General features: G+C 48.2%; 6 protein-coding genes across 6 annotated transcripts; 3 read left to right on the top strand and 3 right to left on the bottom strand.

Moving 5' to 3' along the window:
• Window positions 1-480: 480 nt before the first annotated feature.
• Window positions 481-1125, top strand: N7455_012574 (putative cell surface protein; the record flags this gene model as incomplete). The annotated part of the gene is made up of 1 exon (XM_040952859.2): window positions 481-1125. The coding sequence occupies one exon, from the start codon at window positions 481-483 to the stop codon at window positions 1123-1125; it is 645 nt and encodes a 214-aa protein (XP_040816952.2).
• Window positions 1126-1537: 412 nt separating this feature from the next.
• N7455_012573 (Zn(II)2Cys6 transcription factor) lies at window positions 1538-3516 on the bottom strand (the record flags this gene model as incomplete). The annotated part of the gene is made up of 5 exons (XM_040952496.2): window positions 1538-2127; window positions 2185-2474; window positions 2527-3225; window positions 3281-3361; window positions 3419-3516. 5 exons carry the CDS (start codon window positions 3514-3516, stop codon window positions 1538-1540), a joined length of 1758 nt encoding a protein of 585 aa, XP_040817031.2.
• A 2416-nt stretch (window positions 3517-5932) lies between these two features.
• On the top strand, window positions 5933-8158 carry N7455_012572 (uncharacterized protein; the record flags this gene model as incomplete). Its single annotated transcript, XM_040952610.2, has 6 exons — window positions 5933-5987; window positions 6040-6845; window positions 7095-7188; window positions 7240-7325; window positions 7797-7871; window positions 7952-8158. The coding sequence occupies 6 exons, from the start codon at window positions 5933-5935 to the stop codon at window positions 8156-8158; spliced, it is 1323 nt and encodes a 440-aa protein (XP_040816816.1).
• Window positions 8159-9577: 1419 nt separating this feature from the next.
• Window positions 9578-10884, top strand: N7455_012571 (proteasome regulatory particle lid subunit RPN9; the record flags this gene model as incomplete). Its single annotated transcript, XM_040952784.2, has 3 exons — window positions 9578-9842; window positions 9933-10168; window positions 10243-10884. 3 exons carry the CDS (start codon window positions 9578-9580, stop codon window positions 10882-10884), a joined length of 1143 nt encoding a protein of 380 aa, XP_040817028.2.
• Window positions 10885-11135: 251 nt separating this feature from the next.
• On the bottom strand, window positions 11136-12254 carry N7455_012570 (LysM peptidoglycan-binding domain-containing protein; the record flags this gene model as incomplete). Its single annotated transcript, XM_040952728.2, has 2 exons — window positions 11136-11825; window positions 11883-12254. The coding sequence occupies 2 exons, from the start codon at window positions 12252-12254 to the stop codon at window positions 11136-11138; spliced, it is 1062 nt and encodes a 353-aa protein (XP_040816742.2).
• Window positions 12255-13022: 768 nt separating this feature from the next.
• On the bottom strand, window positions 13023-15136 carry N7455_012569 (GPI-anchored transamidase subunit GAA1; the record flags this gene model as incomplete). Its single annotated transcript, XM_040952495.2, has 5 exons — window positions 13023-13508; window positions 13563-14410; window positions 14465-14703; window positions 14756-15047; window positions 15124-15136. The coding sequence occupies 5 exons, from the start codon at window positions 15134-15136 to the stop codon at window positions 13023-13025; spliced, it is 1878 nt and encodes a 625-aa protein (XP_040816804.2).
• Between the last annotated feature and the right edge of the window lie 108 nt (window positions 15137-15244).

Genomic DNA, 15244 nt, shown 5'->3' with positions numbered 1-15244 from the left:
CTCCCTGGGCACCACGAGCTCTAGACGGGACAAAGCTGGCCCGGCTTCACGCAGTGGGCCAGCTTCCCAATTGCATCGGTCTCCTTTTGAGCCCAGTTGGGTCCCGGTTTGATTGTCTCCTTGGGCACTATGGGCTCCAAGTCGAATATTCCTTTTTTCTTTGTGAAGATAATGGGGTCTACATTGTATTTCTGTGAAAAATGAATAAAAATTGATCTTTTTTCTACTTTAAATCTAGTAATGCCAAGTGAATCCCATTAATCCCATCACTCCAATTAATCCAACTAAAAAAGACCCGTAAACCCTGAGGCTGATTTTGGAGGGCCGAGACTCCCGTAGCGTCTAAATAGGGTTGGACTAATTCCCGCCTACTCAACAAATAACTTTCCCTTTGGACTCTCCAGTTTTTCTTTTATTTTTATTCCCCTTCTTCGCTGTTCACTCGTTAAATGTACCCCAGTCACTCATTCAAAATCAAAAATGAAACCCGTCACTCTTTCTTCCCTCCTAGGCCTCGCCAGCCTCGCCAGCCTCGTCACAGCCCGCACCGACCTGGAAGGCTGCGTCTCCTCCGAAGTCATATTCGACCACTACTACGCCAGCTACCTCTGGTACGTCCCAGACAGTGGCGAGATCTGCTCATTCCTCGACTGCGGCGGCGGCCGGGCACCCCCAAAGACCACTCAACCGGGCTGTCCCCAATACTCCGGAACCGCAACGCTTACTCCCGACTACCTGGAGGGCTGGGGACCCAATGGCAAACAAGCTGCCTCTACAAGCACCGTAGCTTCGACTGCATCGTCGGCCACTGATATTTTGCTCGCTTCCGCAACACAGACATCTGAGGCTTCGGACTCGTCTTCCGCGTCTTCTTTTTCTTCTTCTTCGTCCCCGTCCGGCACTCAGACTGCTGATAGCATGATCACCGATGCACCCTCCGGTCTTACTGCTGTCGCTTCTTCTTTGAAGGTTTCCACCTCGTCGACCTCGAACACTGGTAACGCTACTTCTACTTCTGCTGCCGCGACTAGCTCGTCCACTTTCAATGCTGCTGCTACCCCCGCCTCCAATGTGGTTGGTGTCATGGCCCTGATGGCTGCTATGGTCGGGGTTATGGTGCTGTAATTTTGATTCCATTCTGTATTTATACCTTGGGAAAGCTGGATTATACTCGGCTTTTGGAGAGACAGGCTCGAGTCTCGATGAATAGTTAAGAAATACGACTCGCACAAGCCAAATTTCCCTTTCTGAAATGCGCACACCCACTCCCTGCGCAGTGCGTAGCACCACTATCCGACGAGGGAAGAAGAGTTTCAGCCGCATCGCCGATCTGCACGACCCACCTCTTGCCGAGACCCAGAGCTGGGTTCTCTCCACATTATGTACTTTGAAATCGGTTACTTCTAGTAATCTCATAGTTAGAAACTGGAAATAGATCATTATTACATTTCGGTATATACAAGCAGTTCGAGATTGCCGAATCTCGGCGATGGACTCCATTCAGTCCGCTGCAGGCCTAAACATAGCCGACTATCAACTACATGTATTGCCCATACATCGGTGGAATTTCACCAAAAGGAAACAGCAGATCGAGGGGTGAATCCATCATGAAGTCGTAGTGCATCGGGGCGACAGTGGTAGACAGGGATTTTTGTTCGAGTGCATCTTTTCTCCGCCGATGCATCTTTTTAATCAAGTGCGCGCGATTCTTCATCCTTCCAAATACCTCCGGCAATTCAGTCAACTTTGTGTCTTGTGCAAGAGCCTGTTTATAAAGCTGAAGTTGTCCTTCCATCTTGGAAGCCATATCATCGACGGTCTGGTCGAAGTCTATTATGCTTTCCACGTATGCTCGATCCCATCCGGGGTGATCATAGAGAGAAAGTTGGGACAGAGCGACAATTGCCTTTGCGAATTGGCACGTCATGGTGAAAGGGAAGAAAGGGAACAGGGCGGAGGGGAGAGAGAGGATTCTTTGGAAAAAGGAGGTTGTCGCTTCCAGGCAGCGGAAAAGGAGATCCAATTGCATGAGGGGGTGATCACCGTAGTTGGATTTGGAGATGTCAGAGTTGAGGGCAACTCGATAAAGATGTATCTCGAGTGTGTTGTAATGAAGCTGTAAAATGGCTGTCGTTGTTGTTAGATCATTGTTAAATTGTGCGCAGAGACGAGGGCATAACTAACTAGAGTGTGGTGACTCGCTCGGAATTTGAGCTTTGAGTTGCTTAATCTCGGCCTCAAGCCATCGTATGCTTAGTCCAAGAGGCGGAGGTACTGATGACACCGACGAAGAATAGAGCTCGGTGTGATATAGTGTGTGATGAATCCTATCTGCGACGTTCATCGCTCGGACTAACTGTACCATAGAGGCATCTGTGGGATATTCTGCGATCTGGTCTAGAACGTTGCAGCATTCGTCTGTGTATCTTGTAAAGCGAATAATTGACCCCAAGTCTTTCACACATGTCGAGAGCCTTTGAAAAAGAATTAGCTTATGTCCAGCGATACTAGGGGTCATACACATACACGGTAATTAGATAATAACACCCAAGATAAGTGCGTCTCTCTTCCAGTGTGCGGACCGGATTATGATGGTCCTCAGCCATAGTCTCCTTCAAATAAGTCAAGGGATAGTTCAAGCTTTTCTGGTAAGCCATCTCTTGATTCAGGCCCAAGCTGAAGGATTGCGCCGCGAGTAAGTGCACATTTGTATCGAGCTGGGCGGTGTTTCGAATAATATGATGAGGCTCTTCGATTTTGGGCACATCTGGGGGATGATCACTAGATCGCGGGAAACGACTGACTGAAATGAACCAAGCCACATTGAGGAGAAGGCCCTGGAGCAGATCCAGGCTATGTTCTCCCCTTATGACGATGTGCTCGGCGACATATTCTTGTACTGCATCCACGATTTCTCGCTGGCGTGGAGGGTTTTGGCACGCGACCATTGAAATGTTCAGATAGAGGAATGGTTTCTCTCGTCGCAGTTCCTCTGCAGTGACATGCGGGGGGATCACGAGGAATGGAAAGAGCGGGAACATTTTCTCGCAGAACACTTTCATAAACAGCTGGCCTTCGGCTTCGTCAGGAGCAGCGGTGTTATGTTCAAAAGTAGATAATGATTTTGTTGCTGGTCCACTTCCTAGTCGTTCTCTGGCATTTTGTTCCGAGGCAGCCAGCATGGCGACCATGCGGTCTAACTTAGCCTCGAGTGCAGCAACATCTCTAGCTAGAGCGTTAGGAGTCTCTTAGGGAGGTTTGATAAATGGTGAACACTTACGAGCCACTTGCGGCTGATTTCTTTTCACGGCGATGAGTTCCGGGTATTTGAGCTCCACATTCTTTTCCCAGGCGACGACAACTAACAAAAGTCAATATGTATTATATTTATGAAATCAACTATATGTTGTATACTCACCGTTTACAAGGACCATCTGTTTCCGGGAAACATCGTACTTTGGCCTTGGCACAGGTTAGGCATGCTTTGGCATGGCGGGTCCCAACTCCGTCCTCCATGACGTCTTATCATACACAAATGAGGCAGTGAGTCGGATCGAGTTAGCGAGATGCAGGAGTAGTTAAATGCTGGGCACTCGAGATGTGTCTGAATGGGAAGAAATTAAGAAGCGGGATTCCACAGTGGTTCGCATTTCTATTGGTAGAACGATGTCACTGTGGGCCTCACTACTATATAAGCCTCCTTTTTATATCCGAAGATAATTATGGGTATATCATTGTTGATTCTCTCAATAAAGATAATACACAGTAGTATGGCGCAATTCTTTCTTAGTAACTGACAACTTGGGTATGTATAGAGAACCACGTCTTAGCATAACCTCACACATCTCGTCAATTCATTACATACGAGGCACCTTGAATGTCCACGAAAAAAGAAAAAAGAACAGGAAAACCGGAAACCGATATGATTGGCTTAAATGTTATTTCGGAAGACAATACTGCTGAAGCTTCCATCCTGGAACCCACAGGTATGTAGTGGTACATGCCCTAGTACAGCAAGGTATAGCACATCGGACAACGGGTATTTGATTGAGCAGTCACTCAGGTTAAACATCGAGTATAGCAATATGTATAGATATATTATAATACTCCAATCATCGCGTGTTATATGTTAAAAGGTCGTACTATAGGAATTGTCCAAGGTGTTTGTGGTTGTCCATTCCCTTTTAGTTACAACACTACGACCGAAAGAAATTCTACTAGAAGGACAGCTAGAAAGACTATTAATATAATGAAGGATAATTCCGGTAAACGTAAATTTGCTTAACAAATAAATCTTTCCTTCCTTTCCTACCCAGTTACCTCAACGCCCATTTTTCGATATCCTAGACTGTGTCTTCTTCTTCACAACATAGTATGATACTATGGAAACCCCAGTTTCTCTCTTAAATTATTTCCAAGTAGCTCTTCCATCCATTCCTGCCAATCCTCCAAGGTGAGAGTCTGAGCGGAGGAACTAGAGCGGAGGAGCAAGGATTGGTCACCACAACGTGGAGAGACTTCAAAATCGGTGAACACACCTAAAACCCTGGAATATCGCCAGTGGCTTCTACAAGTTAACATAGAAGAATCCCTTTACAACCACGGAACCCGTGAAAAAAAAAAGGCAATACTGTGAACGACCTCCACATACCATCATGGATGCAGACGTCTCCACAGAAAGTGCTGCCTGACTTGTCCAGTGTCAGGTAGTCATTTGCAAGCGACAAACGAGCACCAAAATGGGTCCATAGCGAAAAATTTGCGCTTCACCAGCAGGTTATGCTTAATATTTAGCAGTCCATAAGCCAACAAGCGCGTTTTCCTAACTCGAATTCCCATGGGATCCTTTCTTTCGGCATGAGACGCCGGAGCGGGACTCAGCAAGATCTTGCTAGGCGGGAATTCCTAACACACTGCCCATCTCCTTCCTCGCCCACCTCCAGCAGCTCGACCGGCTCGACCAGTGGGCCGCAGCCAGTGAAAACTGGCGGCCGGCGAATCAAACGCATCGGTGAGGCTTCTCGGACCTTTATAAAATCTGTGCCTGATCTAACATATTTGTCGCCAGGAGCACAAAAGACAGATGGCGGAGATGAAACACAAAGAGAATTAAGACAAAGAGGCTAGATGGAAATTTTCTCTCGCTGCAGTGGTGGCCTTACAATGTTGCCTCGAGCACCTGAAGATGTGAAAGCTGGTGGACAACCAGATTCCGAGTGCAGCATCAAATAGAGAACTTACGATCATTGCTAAGAACTTCAAGACACTAAAGCCCTATGATATCCCTGCTGGTGATTTCAAAAGACGGGGAATGCACCGATGGATGCTTGGCTTCGATAAGGCTGACCAGTTTATCCTAAAAGAGACAGGTGAGCTGGTACATGAAACAACATCACACAAGATTTACAGACAAGAGCTCATAACGACCTAGAGAGTGGACGATGAAGGCAATTCACACGGTCCACTCCATGGGAACTTGGTGGCACCTTTTTGCTTGAGCTTTGGTATTTTGGTATGCTTACAGCTCATGATGATGGGACATTGGAGATATGAGTCTACTCGTTTTATAGCTCATAGGAGTGCAATTATGTCCTTACTACTGGTGATATTGTGGGTATCACCTAGGGTTATAGAAAAAGGCCTCAAATACCGCTTGGTGGAAGCTTCTTTAAGAGTATTTGGCTATAACACCATCTCCAAATCTCCAATCGGGGAGAAATTGTCCTTATCTTAAGCCAGACAAAAATTTTATACGTATCTATACAGAATTACTTAGAATCAAGTAGAATTTAGTCAAGATAGACGTCAAGTATGAACAATTTGAGCGAGTAATGTCGGGATCTGCTTATCGGCGAAATGGCCGTCCCCGCAATTCGCAACCGCTCCGATATCATTCCAGTCTCCCCCTCATCTCCTCTTCACATTCCCAACCATGGCTACCTTCTTGAAAAAGCCCCTTAAATTGGCTCTTGTTCAGCTCGCATCAGGTTTGAATCCCTAGACCTGCCTATTTCTTTTCCAGCTAACCAAACCATCTAGGAGCGGACAAGGCCGTGAACCTCTCTCATGCTCGGAGCAAAGTCCTTGAAGCTGCAAAGGCTGGCGCAGGATTGATTGTCCTTCCCGAGTGCTTCAACTCGCCCTATGGCACGAATTTCTTCCCCAAATACGCCGAGACCCTCCTTCCCTCTCCTCCTACGGCTGAACAATCGCCCTCTTTCCACGCCCTGTCGGCCATCGCCGTGGAAGCAAATGCATACCTTATCGGCGGAAGTATTCCTGAGCTGGAGCCATCCACCAAGAAGTACTACAATACCTCGCTGGTCTTCTCGCCGACAGGCGCCTTGATCGGCACTCACCGCAAGACGCATCTGTTCGACATCGACATCCCGGGCAAGATTCAGTTCAAGGAGAGCGATGTACTTTCACCTGGCAACCAGCTGACAGTCATTGATCTTCCCGAGTATGGAAAGGTCGCTCTGGCCATCTGCTACGATATTCGATTCCCAGAAGCAGCGATGATCGCTGCCCGCCAGGGTGCTTTCCTCCTCGTCTACCCGGGAGCCTTCAACACTACCACCGGTCCTCTGCATTGGTCGCTCCTTGCTCGTGCCAGAGCTGTTGATAACCAGTCATATGTGGCGCTCTGCAGCCCGGCGCGTGATCTAGATGCCGCCTACCACGCCTATGGTCACAGCTTGGTCGCTGACCCCAGTGCAAAAATTCTCTCTGAAGCTGAAGAGAAGGAGACTATTATTTACGCTGACTTGGATAATGACTCGATTGCGAACATCCGCAGTGGAATTCCTATCTCCACCCAGCGACGATTTGACCTTTACCCCGATGTGAGCGCAGGCCAGAAGTAATGTGGGGGATGTTGGTTAGAAGCTATATCAAATTTATTTAGAGATTATAGTTCAAACCACCTGAATATTTCCGAATTAGAAGTAACTACATATGTACAGAATAGTTAACTAGTTAGTATGAATTTTGATAGTTGAATAAGGTCATTATTGCCTGAGGCATAAATATCCACATCTAAAATATTATTGGCTATAATACTGCCCCACTCCGCCCAATCAGACCCCGCACAGGCAAGCGAGACCACACTGAATTTCACTCGAAAATCGACCGCGAATTCTCCTTCTGACAATCGATCACTTCCGCCCACCGTCGACCACCCCTTCAGTCAGTCTCCTCAATTACCACTCCGAAATACCCCTCTAACCTTCTCCGCAGAGATGTCCAACGTCAAGACCGGCAACAAGCGCTCGGCTATCGCCGATGTGGTGTCTCGCGAGTACACCATCAACCTGCACAAGCGAGTATGTTGAACATAAACCCTTTCCCAGTCTACCTGCGACGATTCGAATACGATTCAGTTCTGGAGGCATATAATGGACAGAGAACAAGAAACTTTTCCTGTAAAATGGAATTTGTGACGGAAGAGAATGTGTGTGGTGTGGGTTGGTGTGTGTGTGCGTTTGAGGGTGGAATGGGAAACCAATCCCCTTCTATGTACACACCACCATCCTCACCATGACCTGTGGAGAAATCTGCAGGTAGGACATGGCACTTTTGTCTTTTGTCTGCTTCGCGATAGAGACAGCCGAGAGGAGATCTTGAAAAAGTCTTCGCTCGCATCCACACATATCCGCACCCGGAACACAAAAGAAGAATTAGTTTTATGAAGTCCACTATGGCCGAAAGACCAGAAACATTCATCGCGCAGAGTTTTCTCTAGCAGATGGCATTCGGGCGGAAGACTGATTGCACCTTCTTTTCCGGAATTATAGTGCCACGGCGTCAGCTTCAAGAAGCGTGCTCCTAAGGCTATCAAGGAGATCCGCGCCTTCGCTGAGCAGGCTATGGTAAGTTTTTGAGCGATGCTCTCAACCTCCCCTGACCCCACTAGGGAATCAGTTCGCTAACATGCTCAACTCATCAATAGGGCACCAAGGATGTCCGCGTCGACCCCCAGCTGAACAAGAAGGTCTGGGAAGCCGGTATCAAGGGTGTTCCCTTCCGTCTCCGTGTCCGCATCTCCCGCAAGCGTAACGACGAGGAGAACGCCAAGGAGCGTCTCTACTCCCACGTCCAGGCCGTCAACGTCAAGGACCCCAAGGGTCTCCACACCACCACCGTCGATGACGCTTAAGCGTGTCGCTTTTCGTTAGCATCTATGATTCCATGTTCCTATCTGGGGTGTGGTCGGGGTTTTACAAAATACAAAATACCTTTTCCCATTGGGGCTTCCTTATACTTTTTGTCTTAGTATCGTAGTATTGCTTCCACTGTAGTTTGCATATTCTACGCATGTCCTCCAGCACCAAGAGCAACACGACAGGAGTCATTTCAGGGTCATTCAATTACACCAAATTCTCCACTTTCATATGGTTTGGATCCCTTGGAACCTGGTGGCCAACCTACATGTACTTGCGCGTGTTCGGCATCAATACATCTCAATGTGGGATTCGAGGTCTTCATGCAAGTAATACCAAACCAAGTCTCTAGGAATTATCTATTCCGTGCTAGTTTCACCTGAGGAGAGAACAAACATTATGTTCATGGTCCATATCGGTGATCCAATTAGGGCTAGACATGGGAACCATCAGATCAGTCTACCAAGCATGCATTCAATGACTATATGTCAAGTCAATACTTGTACGTCGGCTTTTCTCTTCTAGTTCTAGCACTGGCGAACACTCTTCTTCATACCCTCGCAGTCATATCTCGAGTCGCAGCTGGTTTACTAGAAGTTCATCGCCGCTACCTCCAAGTTGTTATGACCCGTCGCCGCGTTCAGGTATCAGATGTACTTCTTAGTTCTAGCAACGGTCCTTTAACTTGCTTAATCTCCTATCTCTTCGTCGGACCGTTGCTTGTAATTTGACAACCAGGCCCAGCGAGTGGCCTTTGACTCTGAATCCAAATTTGCTTCTTGTAACATCTTAGGTCTTCTCATTCATAGAAAACATGTTTGGTGTTTTTCTTTATATGATATAATTAGACTCTGTCTAATTCATTTCTTAGGACGAAGGATTGTATGGATTTGAAGAGGATTGTGAAGAGAAAGCTACTAGTATTTCTTAGAAAATCACAAGTATCGCTTCGGAGCTTGAGTGGAGAAAAAAACAGAGTTATAACTAGGTATGAATAGAGGATCTAAGCAAAGAAGATGTTAAATCTTCGGTCAGTGGCTAGTATATATATCTGTTGTAGTATAAACAGTGGGACAAATGTCCAACAAAAAAAGCATATACGCAGGTACAATGCTAGATACCACACTATTTTTCGGCTTCTGCTCATGCCTACATAGCTACATAACACCAAATATAATCAAAATCAAAGTAGAGAACTGACGTTGAAACAGCAAAGCATCGAAGACCGTGGAAGCCAGGGCGGTGAGCGAGAGCTCCCCAAACTGCCGATGTGAGGACATCATATCAGCTCTCTTGCAGTCCGCATCAACCATCAACATCTCCAATTCCGTCTGAGTTTACCTACCTTCCTCTCTTGATTCAGCATCTCGTCCTCTACCAGTGCCTTCAACTTAAATAGCACCCACATCTCCACCATGGAGTCCAAGATCCCCGACTTCTTGCTCGAGCAGCAAGCACAAGGAAGCCCAGAGACACAACCCTACTTCCTCACCTTCGAAGACTACTGGGAGCGCAAACTATGGCACCAGCTTACAGACTCGTTGGTCGAGTTCTTCCGCATGCCAGAGAGTGCTCCGCACCGCTTAGCCCTGTTTAAGACATTCGTGCTCAGTTTCGCCGACCGGGTCAACCAGCTCAAGTTTGTGTCGTTGGGGTTGATGGCAGCAACAGAATGCACAGGTTGGTGGTCCACAGTCTAGCCCCGAAGCTCCAAAATCTACCATGATGAGCACTGGGTTGCGTTGATGCAAGCTAACCACCCCCGTCTAGATGACCAAGAACGACTTGCTTTCCTCACATCCCTCGCTACCAAGACGGATACGGCCGATACACAGGATGCATATGTCTACGCGCTCGCTGACGTGGCCAACGTCAAGCTGTCGCTGAGGGATTTGGATGGAGCACAGACAGACCTGGCCACCTGCCAGCGGGTGCTAGACACGTTCGACTCGGTCGAGACCGTTGTGCACGCCTCATTCTACAAAGTGAACGCGGACTACTACCACGTACGTGATTATTAGAATCGTGTCTTTAGCCGGACACGGCCACTCGAAATGAAACTAACCCCTCTCTCCAACAGTCTAAGCAAGAATTTGCCTCCTTCTACAAAAACGCGCTCCTCTACCTCGCCTGCATTGACCTGGAAGAACTCACCGAGACCGAGCGCGCATCGCGCGCCTACAACCTCAGCGTAGCGGCCCTGGTATCAGAGACGATCTACAACTTCGGAGAGCTCCTCCTGCACCCGATTCTGGACTCGCTGACCGAGACCCCGCACAACTGGCTCCGCGAGCTTCTCTTCGCCTTCAACCGGGGCGACCTGGCTGCCTATGACGTGCTGGCCGGTAACATCAGCAAGAACAAGCTGTTGGAGTCACACCGGGTATTCCTGTACCAGAAGATCTCGCTCTCGGCCCTCACGGAGATGGTCTTCCACCGTCCCCCTCACGACCGCTCTCTCTCCTTCCAGGCTATCGCTTCCGAGACTAAGGTTCAGCCCGATGAGATCGAGCATCTCGTTATGAAGGCTTTGTCGCTGGGTTTGCTGCGTGGATCTATTGACCAGGTTGCTCAGGTTGCACAGATCCACTGGGTTCAGCCTAAGGTTCTGGATATGAATCAGATTGATGGCATGCGAAACCGTCTTAAGGATTGGGATGCTGGTGTTAATCAGCTCGGTCACTGGATCGAGGGAGCTGGTAAGGATGTTTGGGCTGCATAGATGTCTTATCTCACTTGTGTTCTGATCAGTTCTATTATAATGAATACAATGGTGTCGTCTGCTATCGTGATTCCAGTATATTTGCAATTCTCGCAGTATGCACTCACGTGTCTTGTTTTAATCGACACGTCTACTTCGCTCATCATCTAAAGCCAATGAAGAATATGACATTCATATAGTCCAGTAAACCAAACCAGAACGATCTTATTCCCCCAAAAAGAATATATACAAATCTCTCCACAGACCACCCCTTAGACTCCATTAATCGCACACTGCAAAGCCGCAAAATTAGGCGTATCAATCCCCGTCCGATTATGACAGCCTTCAGCTTTATAATACTGCGTCACCCCATCAAAGCAATCACAATCTTTCTTACTGAAAGCAGAACAAAACCCACCCTTGACGATCCACGACTGCGGTTTCTCAAGCTTGCTCGAATCACAACTACTCCACGTGAAACTATCATCCGTCCACCATTTACAGGTAACCCCCGTATCGGTGAACTTGCTGTTCAGGCCTCCATGGAGCGCTAAGCAGCCCTCGCCATCGAGGAATTCTTTGTTATACCCCTCGAGGTGGTAGTAGTCGCCCTCGCAGCCTTTATTGCTGTACAATGTGATTTCCCACGGTGCTGTCCAAGGGTATGTTACGGTTGGTTCAGGTGCTGCTTTTGCTTTTGTTGTAGTTGATTGTTTTGTTGTTGTTGTGATTTTCGTGGCTTTGACGGTGGTAATAGTGGACTTGGAATTGGAATTGGAGGTAGGTTTTGCCCCGGAGCCGGTATTGGTCGATTGCTTAGCCCCTGTTGTCTTTGTGTTGCCAGTAGCTTTTGATGTCGGGGCTTCTGTCGCTCCTTTCACGGTGGCTGTAGGACCAGCAGGAGGTGCACGGTAATTTTGACAATATAGATCGGAGGTACCACATTGACCCCAGAAAGCACACTATTGGGTTATTAGGACTGGGTCTATAAGACAGACTAACTATTGGGGTTTACTCACGCATTTAGACGCAGCACATGGGTTCATTCCGGCGAGGTCGGCCCATTTAGCCGGACGTGTTGTTCCAGGTACTTGTGGACCGCAGGTAGCTTGAGGAAGGGCCATTGGCATTGGAGGTTTGCCTGAACTGAGACAGATAAAGTCACCCTGGTATAACTGTTTGCATCCGAGCCATGCCCAGGTGTCTTTATTGAAGCTCTCGATATCGGCTTCGGTGATACTGTGTGCTTTGGCAATCAATGCACAGGTATCATATCCTTGGATGAGATATTTGAAACAAAATCCGTCCTTGGTTGGAACTGGGGTGGCGGCTGTTGTGAGACGGAGTAAGAGAAGCCATAGAGCAAGAAAGTCGATTCGAAAGAGACCCATCTTGTGTAAACCTGGGAGATGCAGGCATTTGTCGAGGAACAAGGCTTGTCATTCTTTATATAGATTGATAGGAGGGAATCGTGGACATGAAACTAAGACTGGAGAGAGGCACTGCATGAAAGAAATAGAACACTGTTTCTGATTTCGGGCAGGAACAATTCAACATTGATGCACTTGATGAATGTGAGATGTTAGTATTGTTCAAGGGCTATAACAAAGATTCGGGGAAATGTGTTGCGTCGGAAGATAAACATCCTGGATGCTTTCATTGTTCGCTCGAATCAGCCGTGCATGACCTCGGCGATATGGCATGTATAAAGTTGGCGCGGTCTTTGTTTAGCCTCGCCTTGGGCTCTTCTGGCGTCGAATGCCAAATGTTTTTTGATCGTAATTGGCTATCGTGAGGCGATAGATACTTGCCCCCTGGAGTAAGAATTAGAAATGAAGTTACTTCTTTGAAGAAAGGTACGGCGTGGCAAGTGAAACATATCAAAGGGGAGGTACATATCCGGAGGACCTATTTGAGGAAGAGTGGCAAGAATATACGTACCTAGCTACATTCTGTATTCGCAATGCATTGGTATGTGTACCTTGGATGCCAACAGTTGATATTTGGACTCCCTGCTGTCAGCTCGTGGTATCCAATGCCCTGGTCCCTGTCTTTGTTTCTTTGTTTCGGTAGTTATAGCATGGACTTGTATTTATTAATATACTATATCATTGGACCAATGGGGCAACCGCATGACACAACAATGTACAACAATATAATCAGAACATCGACGACCCCAGAAGCACACAGCCAATCAACCAAGCTGGCCACCACACACACCAAACAACAACCTGGGTCCACATACCCCAAACATCCCAACCGAAAGCCGCCTGGGTGAGAACAGCCTCGACCGAGACCCCCATATACCAGCAGACACCAAGGAGAACAGTTGGCGGGGAGAGAAGGTTGAGAAGCACCAGACCCAGACTGGAGGTTGCCAAGCGGAATGGCGCGGAGCCTCGCAGGCGAGTGATGAAGCTAAGTGGCGCGCAGAGTAGACCGATCATGAATGAAAGGGAGAAGTTGAGAGTGGCGAGGGTTGAGAGGGAGAGACCTAGTAGGAGGAGGGAGAAGGATTTTATAAGGTGGTACTGTTGGGGAATGATTGGCTTTGATAGACCGAGACCGTTGGAGAGAATTGCAGCGAGGAAGAGGGGTAGGACGATATCCACGGCCATAAATATGTAGGTGGTAGTTGTGAAGTACTGTAGATTTGTTAGCGGCTATTGTTATTCTGGCTGTGGGCTGGCAGTTCTCACCTGGTGGAAGACATTATTAAATACCCAGAGCGGGATAAGACCGAGTAGATGGAGTCCGACAACAAGCGAGAGTGGCAGAGCAAGGTGTCGTTCCGCAATGCTAATCGTATTGGGCTTCTTCTCCTTCTTCTTCTTCTCTTCGGTAGGTGCCTTCTCATTCTTGGGGCTGGCACTTGGCTTGCTTTCTGGGTAGTACCCAGTGCGGATCCATAGGGCAATTGCCATGATAGTGAAGTTTCCAGCAATGAGCATGGCACTGGGCAAATAAGTTCCAATGCTGACGAAACGGTTGGACTGCATGAGCAGGTAGAAAAAGAAGCTCTGGTGCAGATGCTCCAGCAAGTTATTCAAGCTGCGGCAAAGAGACTCAATCGTCCGGCCTAGAGCCATTTCGTCCTCCCATCCCTCGCCCTTTGTCTGCAGGGTGATAGCGTCGATATGATACGGCATGAAGCTGCTGTGTGCGCCGGTGGCATACCCGAGACCCTGCTTGGTCATACCGCGGAACATGGTCTGTAGACGATGCTCGTAGCTGTCGTCGTGACCCCACATTTCCTGTAGATTGGCACCGATACCCATCTGGCCGCCTGCAATGGCTACAGCCGTATTGAATAGATCGAGATTGGGGAGTTGGCCATTGACTCCATCATATACAATATGGAGCGTCTGGAACCGGTGATCGAATGGGTATTCAATGACCAGTGCTCCTTGCAACGCTCCACTCTTTAAAGGAAGTGGCTGTACCGAAGCCGGGTGCATATCGTGGTAAGCATCGATCCAAGCCTGGGTTCCAGTTTTGCTGTCCGGGGTAATTAGGAAGATGATATCCTTGGACCATAATGACCATCCTAGCATCAACTATTAGTAACCAAACTAGAGGAGCGCAACCCGAAATTACCCACTCTTGAAGTATCTCGCCAATGTCAGGGCAAGAGTGACACCGTTCAGGTTCAACTCATCATCAGCTGTTAACCATGGCGCAACCAGCACAATTGCCTCCGTGGCATCACCGCGCGGCGCATGGATAATAGCATAAGTGTTCTCTCCCTGGTGCGTAATCCCAGCGGAGGTGTATTCGTATTTTTGCGTGGCAACTTTAAGGCCCGCCGCTTGCAAGATTGACTGCAATTTCTCCGAGACCCTGTTGAAGTATCAGCGAATAGTCCAACCTGTACCAGGTCGATTCGACCTACGCCGCTGTCACTTCCGCCTCGTCTTTTTGGCCGCCTCTCGCTTGTCCATCATTCAACAGTCCTTCCAATTCTTTCTTATAACCTCGGAATATGTTCTGCTCGCTTCCGGTGAAATACGCATGGACTTGGCCCGGCAGGAGCGCATTCTCGGAGATGTAGGTTTGTCGGGAGTACTCGTTCAGAGGCAGGAGTAGTAGCCACACAACGCCGACGACAATGCAGAGGAAGGATAGGAGATTCGGGAGGCGGACGAAAATGAGGTGGGGGTTATTCCCCAAGTTGCGGATTGCAGCTGGCGTCTTGTTAGTTGGGGGTCTCCGGTGCTGGTGTCAGGAAGGACAGGTGGTATTCCATTCCAGCTTGCTCACATTTTAACGCCATTGAGTAATGACCATCGGGAAACTAGGTCCCGTGCCGCGAAGGCGAAGCCGTTAAATGAGTGGAAATAATTGGACTGAACTGGAGTGTTACAAGTCAACAGTGGAGATC

This window comes from Penicillium solitum, assembly GCF_028829755.1.
Source record: "Penicillium solitum strain IBT 25940 chromosome Unknown utg000009l_segment0_segment0, whole genome shotgun sequence".
Lineage (NCBI taxonomy): Eukaryota > Fungi > Ascomycota > Eurotiomycetes > Eurotiales > Aspergillaceae > Penicillium > Penicillium solitum.
Note: the sequence above shows the minus strand (reverse complement) of the source record. Positions and strands in the feature narration are given on the sequence as shown.